The 12,296-nt window shown below is 47.2% G+C and overlaps 1 protein-coding gene across 2 annotated transcripts; it reads left to right on the top strand.

Moving 5' to 3' along the window:
- Nucleotides 1-1,101: 1,101 nt before the first annotated feature.
- On the top strand, nucleotides 1,102-11,355 carry PHB1 (prohibitin 1). 2 transcript variants are annotated; one of them, XM_004455410.3, is made up of 7 exons: nucleotides 1,102-1,169; nucleotides 1,644-1,769; nucleotides 3,486-3,647; nucleotides 5,617-5,759; nucleotides 5,912-6,028; nucleotides 8,756-8,851; nucleotides 10,204-11,355. In XM_004455410.3, the coding sequence occupies exons 1-7, from the start codon at nucleotides 1,118-1,120 to the stop codon at nucleotides 10,414-10,416; spliced, it is 909 nt and encodes a 302-aa protein (XP_004455467.1). In that variant the 5' UTR covers nucleotides 1,102-1,117; the 3' UTR covers nucleotides 10,417-11,355. The 2 variants fall into 2 exon arrangements, with proteins under 2 accessions (XP_004455467.1, XP_004455468.1); XM_004455411.4 differs by having other exon boundaries at nucleotides 1,106-1,244.
- Nucleotides 11,356-12,296: the final 941 nt, after the last annotated feature.

The raw sequence follows: 12,296 nt of genomic DNA on the forward strand, positions 1-12,296 counted from the left end.
CCGTAACGAGAGATGCCCAGCGTGGAAGAAAGTGCAGCCTGCCCAAGAATGGCGTCACACACACAGAGAGCTGACACAACAAGATGATGCAACAAAAAGAAACACAGATTCCCAGGGATGCTGATAAGGATAGAAGTGGTCACAGAATAACACACAGTGAATGGACACAGAGAGCAGACAACTGGGGGGGGGAGGGGAGAGAAATAAATTAAAAATAAATAAATAAAGGCTTGTGTTCTTTGTGTTATTCTTGCAACTTTTCCATGTGAAACGTTTTTTTAAAATTGTGTCCTGTGACCTGGACTCTAAACTAACCCCTTTGCCAAATACCTGCATGACCTTGAATGAATCCCTTCTCTATCCTGGGCCTTAGTTTTCCAGTTCAGATGTTTCGCTGCTATTGTTGTTAATTTTTTTGTTTAGGCTTTTAAGTTTTCTTTACATATTTGGAATAAGTATTTTTATAAGCCTGCAGGCCCCACGTATGTGTCTAGGTAATAAACAGACTCGTACTTCTCCACGTTCCCAACACTACCTCAGTCATCCTCAAATCCCCTTTCTAGTGGACTCCTAATAACTCCGGGTCCCATGATCCCTCTGGCTCTGGTAATCAATCTCCCAAAACTCAAAGCGTTTCCAGACTGGGCTTGATAAACAACACGGTACTTCAGCTTCCCTCAAGGTCTCCAGCCACGAGTTATTTCGCCACAACTTCCTCCATGATGCCCACCCTTCTTTCATTAGCCATAGACTCGTGCCTACCCTGCCCTGCCACCTGTCGCAGGCGCAACTACTCTTCTTCCCTTTTGTCCTAAGTCTGGTCTCCTTCCACAAGTTCCAGCATTCGCTTCACAGTAGGCACGTGCATTATCCCCCAGGAACTACAGATCCCAGAAGTCCCTGCGGCAATTCCTCCGCAGTTACCGCCAAAGAAAAAGGCTTTTCTGCGCGGGCCTGCCGCTGCGTAGCCTTCAGGGAATTGTAGTCCACTTCCTGAGAGAAGAGGAGCCAAGGAGAGGCTGCAAACCACCCTTCCCAGAAGTCATAGCGCTCCTTCTCACCAATCAGAGGCACGGATCTTGGAAGGGGGTGGAGAAGAGGTGGAGCCGCCAGACACATGCGCAGTGTGTGTGGCTGGGGAATTCATGTGGAGGTCAGAGTGGAAGCAGGTGAGAACGGTGAGCAGCGGTTCAGGCCTGTGTCACGGCGTTTCTGTTAATCCTTCCCCTTTCCATACGCACAGGGTGAGTGGGGTGCATGCGAGGGTCGGCCTCGTGGAGGAGGGGAAAGGTCGTGGGCCAGGGATGAGCCCGGGGTTGTGTTAAGGGAGGTGTGTATAAGGGCCGGGCAAGGAATAATCTAATAATCTGAGCTTTTAGAAATGGAAAGGTTGAGGGGGTAAGGACTGGGTGCTCTAGCCGGGGGAAGGAAGATTTAAGTGCTCTGGGAGAGACCAAGGTAGTTAAAGGAGTTGAGGTCTGGCAGGGAGGAGGGATTTGGGACTGAGGTGAACGTCGCCGTTGGGGCGGGCCATTAAAAGTTAAATGCTGGAGTGGTTTCTAGTTGGGTAAATGGTTGTGCTTCATAGGGATCATCTCTGGGGATGTGAGGGCCAAGTTGTTTTGTTTGTTTTTACCTCTTAGGAGTGAGTGGGCTGAGACAAGGTCCAGCAGAAGGAGATATGGCTGCCAAAGTGTTTGAGTCCATCGGCAAGTTTGGCCTGGCTTTAGCCGTTGCGGGAGGCGTGGTGAACTCTGCCTTGTATAACGGTGAGACGCTCAAGGATGGTGGGTCACTGCCCTTTGCCAGAGGATTCTTGTTGGTTTGCATAGCCCTTGTGACATTCCTGAATGTAGCTGCTATCTGTGAATGTTTGTGGCCAAGAGAGCTCACCCACTGCCGTCCCTCAACCAGTGGTTGCTTTGTTATCGGAGTCCTGTGGTCTTTTGGCCATAGGTTCCTCCCAGAGCCTTAATTCAAAAAGAGTCTCCCAGCCCAATTGCTGGTTGGATAGCTCTAGCAGCTCTTTTTTTTTTCCTAAAGATTTATTTTTATTTATTTCTCTCCCCTTCCCCCTTGTTTATTCTCTTGTGTCTATTCACTGTGTGTTCTTCTTTGTCCACTTGTATTCTCGGTGGCACCAGGAATCTGTGTCTCTTGTTGCATCATCTTGCTGCATCAGCTCTCTTGTGTGTGCAGCACCACTCCTGGGCAGGCTGTGCTTTTCGCACGGGGATGCTCTCTTTAAGGGGTGCACTCCTTTTGCGTGGGGCTCCCCTATGCAGGGGACACCCCTGCATGGCATGGCACTCCTTGCACGTGGCAGCACTGTGCGTGGGCCAGCTCACCACACAGGTCAGGGGGCCCTGGGTTTGAATCTTGGACCTCCTTTATGGTAGGCAAATGCTCTATTAGTTGAGCCACATCCACTTCCATCTAGCAGCTCTTGTTAACTTCAAGTGATATGGTACTGCCCAGTGTGCTTTAGTCAAGTATCAGGATTTCACTGGCTAGCAGAAATGGAGAGCTCATTGTTCTTTTCTGCCTTTGTGGGAAATAACTCAAAAAGCACTTCAGACCCATGTGATGAGCTTGTCCTGAGCAGGTGTATTCACTCTGCTGCAGTTTAGCTAGTTCCCCAGAAAAATACTTTTGAGATGCATTGCCCGGTTTTTAACGCTATGAAGGGGTTTAAGCAGCTTTTCTTCTACTTTACTGTGGGGCCTTAGGCAAATCACCTCTAGGCCTCAGCTTCCTCACTGGTCAAGCAATGGGAATGAACTAGTTTATCTGTAAGGCCTCCTCTAACTCTGACATTCTATAGTAGATTGACCCCCTTGTGTGGCTGTATGAGGAAGAGGATTACTTTTATAGTGGAGATATTTAGGCCAACCATCAAGTCCAAAAAGCAGAGACAGAAAGCAGCTGGTCAGAAAGGCTTGCTTGCTTTTTTCACTCTGAGACAGTAGTCACCGTCACTGAATTTATCTCTGAATCAACAAGACAGCTCTGTAATCCCTTAAGATCCTTAGAGAAACCAAGGTATTGGAAAGAAAGAGTGGTACCTTCTAAATTTGAGAATTTCCGTAGTGAAAGTGCTGCTTCTGGGAGCACTAGGTTAAATTGGAGGCAGGATAGAGTGTGGCGACAGTGAAGACCTTGGTGAGTTTTTGAAAGACGTTTGGGAGGTGATTCCTGGAAATGTGTTATTTGGGGGTTGGGGAGGAAGTCAACAGCAGTCCTTTCAAGGAAAAAGGACTGTGAGGAGCAGACCCTGTTACTGAAGTCCTTGGGGAGACCTGTGGGACAGGAAGTGATTGCTTAGTTTTGTAATTAATTAGAAGCCTTTAGAGACCAAAAATGTGGGAAAATAGAGCAGGAGAGGAAAGACTTAGTAAATGAACAGAAAGCACCAGAGATCTTTCAAAGATCTTGGCTAAAAGGTTAGGGAATTTTTTTGACTTGTCATCCTTCTTCCTTCCTAGTGGATGCTGGGCATAGAGCTGTCATCTTTGACCGGTTCCGTGGAGTCCAAGACATTGTGGTAGGGGAAGGTACTCACTTTCTCATCCCTTGGGTACAGAAACCAATTATCTTTGACTGCCGCTCTCGACCACGTAACGTGCCAGTCATCACTGGTAGCAAAGGTAAGTCTCACCTGTGGGTCAGGTGAAGTAGGGAGTTTGGAAGGGGTACATACTTTTTCAGCAGTCCAGAAGCAACTGTGGGACACTGGGATCCAGAAGAAGCGGAGGTCAGACTTCATAGAATAATAGTTCCTAACATATTTGCCCTGGAGAATTTTATATGGATTCATAGAAAGAAATGACATATATACTTAATGAACACATACAGACAACTGTACAAATTTAGAGAAATAAACAAAGGTACTTCTTGAGAGCTACAGAGTGATCTTATTTTAAAGAAATTTAAATGTATCTTTTGCCCTCTCAGTTGAACCTTTCCATCAGTTGTTGTTCCCCAGAGGGACCATATAAACCAATCTCTAGCTGTGCTCTTTGCCTTGCTTTCTAAGACCTCTCCTTTCAGCAGTGCTGACCTCATGTTGTTATCACAGGCTGAGGCCCACACTCCCTGGGAGCAGTCTTCTGGTGACTGTACACTCTACTAGATTTCCAGTCTGAGCCTAAAATGAACTCTCCCCCCATCATATGCACATTGAGGTGCATAGACAGTAAATGGGATAGCAGATGATAGTAATTAATAAGCCACATGGACATGGGTTTATTATTGTGATAAAACTCCATGACTTCAGTACTATTCCTTGACAGATATTTACTTACTGTGACGTGCCCAGCTTTGGGGTGGGTGGGAGGATGGAGATAGCTCAGAGGTGACATAAACAGGGGCCGTTAAGGATCTCAGTATAACTGGGGAGATAGACACTTGAACAAGCAATTACGGTGAAGTGTGGTCAGTAATGGGGTCAAGGTCATTCCAAGTATAGTGGGAGCAGAGAGCAACTGATTCCCTCAGGTAGCTGGGAAGCCTCCTGCCAGGAACTGATGTTTGAGCTGGGTCTTGAAGAGTGAGAAGTTTGGTAGGCAAAGGAGGGAAAGGGTAAATTGCTATTTCAAAATCTCTTCTATAGCACTAAAGGATCTAACTTGCTTACTATAAAAGAGGAAATAAAAGATGGGGATGATAGAGAACATAAAATCCAGAGTTAAAAACCCAGAACTAAACTTCCCACTTCTTTTGGATTTCTTTCTTTTTCATTTTGTTGAATACCAATTTCCAGAACTGGTGATGGGAAAACAGAGATCGGGTACTTCTATATATTGCTATGCTTTCCACATGTGTCTTGGTGTCTGGTTAGGGACTATCTCTTGGGCATTTTGACCATATTGTTTATGACTCTAAACAAGCTGTGACAAGTCTGAGAAGACTTAAATTTGTCAAGTGAAAGTGTAATTTCTCTTCCTAGGTCCTTCACCTGGGCCAAGTCATGAGAAGCAGACTGGAGATGAGTTTGATGAGCTCTTACAACTTTTGGGCAGTTAATAGACTGCCTTTATATCTGTTCTCGCCTTCAGTTTCCCCCAGCATTCCTGCAGGTCCTGGAAGGCAGACGAAACCATTCCCATTCTTACAGACAAGGAAATAAACTCTGATTGGCTAAGACTTACTTAGGCCAATAACTAGTCAACTGCAGGGTGGGACCACAGTCCAGGTCTTTGGATGTCTAGTCCAGTGCTATTTACACTGGTCTCACATTGACCACTCCAAGGCATACTTCTGACCTGGGTCACATTCATCAGGCCCTAGAAAGGCTTTTTCCTAGCCTTGGTCTTGGCATTGGTCTGTTTTCTTAAAACGTTCAGTGTACCAAACACCCCGTGGCGCCTATTAGACATGTACTCTATTGCTTATATCAGAAGGCATTCAAGACAAATTGAAAAACTCCGTACAGCAAAAACCTTTAAGAAATTTCTAACTCCAAACCATGCCTACCTGGTCCTTACCCACCAGAGTCATACAACCAGCAAATGTACTTAAAAATCTTGACAAATTGGGGGTAGAAGAGCTCATATAAAAAGCCACTTGTCTCCCCACTCTGGTTTTTATTTTTAACTCCAGCGCTTGTCCCCTAAGATTTACAGAATGTCAACATCACCCTGCGCATCCTCTTCCGGCCGGTTGCAAGCCAGCTTCCCCGCATCTACACCAGTATTGGAGAGGACTACGATGAGCGTGTGTTGCCGTCCATCACTACAGAGATCCTCAAGTCAGTGGTGGTGAGTGAACACGTGCCCCTTAGCCTCCAGCCTAGAACACAATCCCAAGATACTGCCTGGTGGTGGGTTGATGGGCGTGGCTATGCAGTTGCCTGGTTCCCTTTCTGCTTCCTCATCCTGACCTGCTCCCCTGTCCCTCCCTTTGATACCAGGCACGATTTGATGCTGGAGAACTAATCACCCAGAGAGAACTGGTCTCCAGACAGGTGAGCGATGACCTCACAGAGAGAGCAGCGACTTTTGGGCTCATCCTGGATGATGTGTCCTTGGTAAGATCTTTAGGGAGCTTCCTCCAAGCGGCTGTGGCTTTTGGTTAGGTGCCTGGTTCCATTTCTGGGTAGACAACGCGAGGTCCTGCCTCTTACCGTCCTAGATAACTTGAAAACAGGGCAACTTCTTGGCGGTGTGAGGTGTCTCCTTGGGTTTTGTTTCTATTTAAGGTTTTGTTACCTCCACTCCGCCACACACATTTTTCTTATGAACTCTGGCCCTGCCCAGATGGTCCCTAACTACTAGATTTGTCACCTTCTCCAAAATAAGGCTGTTCCCCAAAGCTCCCCAGGAAGCAGTGTCTTGTTAACTCTGTTGGACACAGGAAGAAGCTGCCTGGTTGAACCTAGAGAATGGCTCAGGTAATCTTTTTCTCTAGCACAGACCTCCCTCCCGGTTTGACCCCGTGGGAATTCTAACACTTCTGGTTTGAAGCTCAGTGAAGTGAATGCTGGGGACTCCCAGTGAAAGGTGATAGTGTGTAAATGAATGGTCCGTTCCCCAAAGCCTGGTATGGGGTCAAGGGACATCTCTGAGGTGTAATTTAGCCTCTTGAGACATTATAGTCTGTGTATTTATGTGACATTGTGTGTCATAACTCAGACCGAAAGCAACACAGGCAGGATAGCATTTCAGCTCGAGGAGGGAGAGGGGAAGGGGTCGTGTTTCTAGATTCTCTGGGAAAAATCATTTGGAGTGATTTGTTCGGTTAGGGAAGTAGGGTGTTTCCTGTTCAGTTCTCCTGTGCATCACTAGGGAAAGGCACCATTTCCCCCTCAGCATCTGTGCAGCTGTTTAAACAGTTTCCCCAACACCCAGTCCCAGCCCGCAGGGCACTGCTGCACTCTGCATTGGTTGCTGAAAGTGGCTGGTCTTGTGTGCTCCCTCTGCTGGCAGGATGCCAAACTGCAGCTCTGTGGCCCTTCCAACGGTATGGCTTCCTCTAGCTGCTGTTAACCTGAACACCTTGACTGAGGGAAAATGCTAAGTCAAAGCCTAACAAGATGCTTGGCATTTTGCTAGGTTTAACCACATAGTCCATTCTGGGGAGATGTGGGCTGACCACAAGAAACCCTATCTAAGAGGTATGAGAAGAAAATTAGATTTCATGGGGAATTTGCTGCCCTCAGCTGGCCTTTTTAGAGAGAATTTTTTTTCTTTAGTTACACAGTTCATTTTTCATTTCTCCAGCCTGCATTTTCTTCTCCAAACCTTTGAGAGAGAGTCTAGAAATGGAACAGATAAAGTAGAATGTTGCAGTTTAAGAATTAGAGGCATTAAAAATTCTGGAAGAAAGTGGGGCCATGATTTACTCTTTTTTTTTTTTCATATTATTTTGTTTATTCTCCAATTATATGCAAATGTCCAAACTAGGCAGCTTCCATTTTATAGAAATGGAAACTTTTATATGGCCATGGGGATAGGTTTAGTTCAGAAGATGTTTTGGGCTGCTTATACTTAAAAACACAGGTTGGGAGGGTGGAGGAAATGAAAGAAATAGAATTCGGTAGAAAAACCAGTGTTCTTCTTGCCTTCATTTCTTCCTTGTTAATGAAAAGTTGGATGAATAAGTAAATCACTGTAAACTAGGTGTTAGGAGTTTGGAGCTCTCTTCTCATTGTTTGCACTGTCATTAAGGACAGTCATTTCAGCTGAGTCTTAGTTACTTATATTATCAGGAAAGATCTATGGGGAAACGGACCTGGCCCAGTGGATAGGGCATCCGTCTACCACATGGGAGGTCCATGGTTCAAACCCCGGGCCTCCTTGACCCGTGTGGAGCTGGCCCGTGCGCAGTGCTGATGTGCACAAGGAGTGCCACGCCACGCAGGGGTGTCCCCGGCGTAGGGGAGCCCCACGCGCAAGGAGTGCACCCCGTAAGGAGAGCTGCCCAGCGCGAAAGAAAGTGCAGCTTGCCCAGGAATGGTGCCGCCCACACTTCCCGTGCAGCTGACGACAACAGAAGCGGACAAAGAAACAAGGCGCAGCAAATAGACACAGAGAACAGACACCGGGGGAGGGGGGGAATTAAATAAATAAATCTTTAAAAAAAAAAGAAAGATCTATGAATAATTGGAATTTTATATCCTCACCCTGACCAATGGCTTTACTGGCCTTCTCTTCTAAACCCTCTACCAGAACCAGTTGCACATAGAGAACACTGTGATTTGTGTTCCACCATCTCTTCCTTTTCCTGCTTGGCAGTAGAGGCGCTGTGAGAAAGAAGTGGACTGCAGAATCCATAAGCAGAGCCCGTCAGGCTCCTGAATCCCTGAGAACCAGCTGCATTCCCCACTCTCAGGGGCTCAGTTTTCCATCTGGCTTCTTTGGGGCTTTGAACAGGGAATCAGTGGACCTTGGAAGAGCACCAGTCAGTGGTGGGGGTCCTAGGAACCTCCATGGCTCCTCCCTAGGGGGTGGTCTATTGAGTAAATCCCTTCTGGTGCCTGGAGCCCCGAGCAAAAGCCCAGGCACCACTTTCCATATGAGCTCACCACACTATGGGTAACAGAATGTTGTAGAGGAGCAGTTTAGGCAGCCAAGGATTCTGGGTGCAAACCCAGTGTGGACAAGGCTGTAGACATGGAAGGGTATTCTGGCCTCACAGATGCTTCCAGCTGCTAGAGCCATTCCTGGCTTTTGCCTTACAGCAGTCATGGAGGCCTCACAGCAGCGCTGTCTAAGCAATTACATTGCCTCGTCTTGTGTTCACTCTCTCCCCTTAGACACATTTGACCTTTGGGAAGGAGTTCACAGAAGCAGTGGAAGCCAAACAGGTGGCTCAGCAGGAAGCAGAGAGGGCCAGATTTGTGGTGGAAAAGGTGAGTGTTCAACCAGATGGCAGTCTCTCTTTTCCCTTCTCCTGTGCTCAGCTTCCCAGTTTGCTGGGTGGCCTGGAGATTCATCATCTGTCATCTCTTCTTCCGAGATCATCGGAAGGGAATTGAAGGAACCGTGTTCCTGCAATTGGTTCCAGAGTCTTTGGGGGCTAGTCAGGGATATGTGAAGTTACGCTTTTAAATCACCAAAGGGTGATTTTTTCCTCCAGCTTCCCTAAGATCAAAAACACTCCCCTACAAATAAAAATGTTTCTCCTGGAATATTTTCAGCCTTTCTGGGAAGTCATTTTTAACTATAGTTACATGTGAAAGCTGACAGCAAAAAGGATCAAACATTGCTCCAGATGTGTATCATCAGTATTTTTTTCAAGTACTAAATCTATCCAGATGTGTGATGCTGTTTGTACAGTGTGAAGGGTCCTGATATATTTGCATAGCAGCCTCGCCTCCTCATCTTCACAAAGGTATATTAATTTCTTGCTCCCCACCACCAGTTTTCCTAATCCAAGACACATAGGTCCTTACAATTGGGGATAAGAGGGCTAGATGAGTGGCACCATTTAATTTTGGAGAATGTAAACCTGATGTGGACAGGGACTTTTTTTTGCTTTTCTATCTATCATAATTCCAGAGTCTAGAACTAGTCTTAGAACTGTGTCTGGTGATACTAGGTGCTCAGTAAACATTGTTGACAGAATAAACACAGAGCCTAGTAACTTCCAAGTTGTACATCAATTTCAGAGAGGCTTGATGCTGTACTTTCCTCCCATACTTGTGAAGGTCACACAGTGCAGATGGGTGTTATCCTATTGATTGGTAGGGAGAGCCTGGAAGATCTCGTGCTGCCTGAATCGGTTCCAGGTCAGGAACTGCTCAGAGGAAGCAATTTAGTTGACAGACAACACGAGGGAGATTCACAAGTGATGACTGCTCTTCCTTGCTACATTGGTTTTAATGAAAGTCATTTTGACTTGAGACTGGAGGGAAGGATGAGTCTGAAGATTGGTCCTACCTCTTTTTCTCCCTTTTTCCTTGGCTTTGGATCCTCCTGGCTCAGAGCTAGGTTGCTGCCCTACGTTGATGTTAATATTAATGAAGACTTTGAAATAAGCCACTATTTATGGAACCAACAGAAAGGTATCCCCACAGTGATTACAAGTGGGCATTAGTGGAAAGAGGAGGCCTGGGTGGAAAATGTGCTCAGTGACTCCATCAGGAGGAGGAGTGAAACAGGTAAATCCCCAGAGTTCCTTCTGAAAGCAGTGCTTTCTAGGCTGAAGCCTGCCATGCAGTGCCCTAAGGTTTGATCTTGGTCTCTCCGCTTCCACTCTCAGGCTGAGCAGCAGAAAAAGGCAGCCATCATCTCTGCTGAGGGCGACTCCAAAGCAGCTGAGCTGATTGCCAACTCACTTGCCACCGCGGGTGACGGCCTTATTGAGCTGCGCAAGCTGGAGGCTGCAGAGGACATTGCATACCAGCTCTCTCGCTCTCGAAACATCACCTACCTGCCATCTGGGCAGTCAGTGCTCCTGCAGCTGCCCCAGTGAGGCCTGCCCTGCCTGCACCTCCTCAGGCTGCCTGGGCCCCAGCCCCATTAATTCTTAGCACAGCCTTTCTTCCCCTCCCCAAAAATCACTGTGAAATTTCATGATTGGCTAAAAGTGAAGGAAATAAAATTGAAATCACTTCAGATCTCTAATTACTGTATCAGATGAAGCTCTTTGATTTTTCCCACTTGCATTTACCTTTTTATCCACTCCCGCCTCTACACCCTTACCAAAAATTGCCAAGTGCCTATGCAGCCTGGCTTGGGCTCCTGTTGGGGCATGCTGGAGCTCCTGCCTAGGCACTGGTGATTGGCAGGCAAAAGGCAGGGCAGTGTATACAACAGGAGCACCTTGTCAGCTTGAGTAAACTTGAATTCTCAAACCTGTTGTTTAGAGAAGACTTGAGGAAGATGGCACACGCAGCTGAACAAGAAGGCAGGCCCCAGTTTCAGCATTTCTTGCAGACCTAGCTGATGAGAGGTGCTGGGGAGGGTCAGGAGGAAATGGCCTATTACCATAAGGTTAATTCTAACTGGGGCCAGCAAAAGCCAGGTGTGTGCAAACGAGGCATGGAGCGAAGGCTCTGCCCCTGTTGAGGTGGGTGGGCCTGATTTTGTTGACCCCCTGGGGTCCTAAAACTGGGATGGACTTGGATAGTGAGCAGTCAGGCCTGGACTGCGACGTGAGGCCTGTTGAAGACTTCCTCTCCACCCCCATCTGGGTTCCTCTCAAATACTCCATGGAATTCCAGCTTGAAGGATTGCATCCTGCTTTAGCCAAACATGCCTGCCAAAGACGTGTGCATCCTGAGTTCCTGATTCCCTCACTCAGAGACTGCCCTTCTAGAGGGCTCTGTGCCTGTGCTTTGAAGGAAACAACCACGGGAAGAAAACAAATGTGTGTAAACTGCTGTTAATAAATGACACCCAGACCTTCTAAGTCAGTTTTCCGGGTTTGTTTTTGTGGGAGCTGTGGGATCAGGACAGAGCATTCTAGCAGTTCTTGTACACGTTTGTGTCGCTAGCTGGCTCAGAGTCTCCAGCAAGGCAGAAAATGTTTTGCGCTTTGTTCCAGATCCATCTCTAGCCTGAAATGAATCTCTGGTATCAGGTGAGGTTTGTCGTGAGTTGGGTTCTCAGACCAGAGGAGGTGAGAGTATGTGGAAGTCCCTTCACTTTCCTCTGTGGCGTTTGGAACCAGTGCTCCCAACAGGGTTATTTTAGGCCTGCCCACTTGATTTCAATACATGTTAGATGGCTTAGGATGCTCTGCATGGCTTTGTGTTGCTCATTTTGTGTGTGTGTGTGCATGTTCACACACTAACAAAATGCAACATAACCTTTCCCATTCATACTGCCTGTTCTGCTTTGCTTTGACTGATACGGAAATTACTTGGTGTTTGGAGAGAGGAGGGAAGAAAGGCAGACCAAGGATTGAGAAGTGAGCCTTGCCCATCACCACCTCAAATCCGTTTATGAACAAAGTGAAGCAACATGCAGCAAGCGCACTGAGTGTTGACTGTGCTTTAACCTCTGCTCTCAGTTCAATCCCTGCACTCAGCACCTGGACGCAGAGAGGGGTCTTCAAGAGGACTCTGCATTTCCTCTCCCAGGATGACAGGGCCAGCTGTCAGCTGGGGAAAAGGGGACCACATGCACTAATTTGAGTTGGAATCTGGGATTGAGTTATCCCAATCCCAACACCCTGTACCCCATCCAGGGCCTCTCAGCAGGGCTCCAGTCCCTTCCAGTCCGGCCTCCCCATGAGAGTGTGTGCAGGCCCCTGACCCTCAGCTGAACCCCAGCGAAAGCCTGGTTCTCTGATAATCCTGTGAGCCCCCATCTAGCTCATCTCTCTGCCACTTCCTTCAGCAGCATTAT

This window comes from Dasypus novemcinctus, chromosome 21 (assembly GCF_030445035.2).
Source record: "Dasypus novemcinctus isolate mDasNov1 chromosome 21, mDasNov1.1.hap2, whole genome shotgun sequence".
Classification (NCBI taxonomy): Eukaryota; Metazoa; Chordata; class Mammalia; order Cingulata; family Dasypodidae; genus Dasypus; species Dasypus novemcinctus.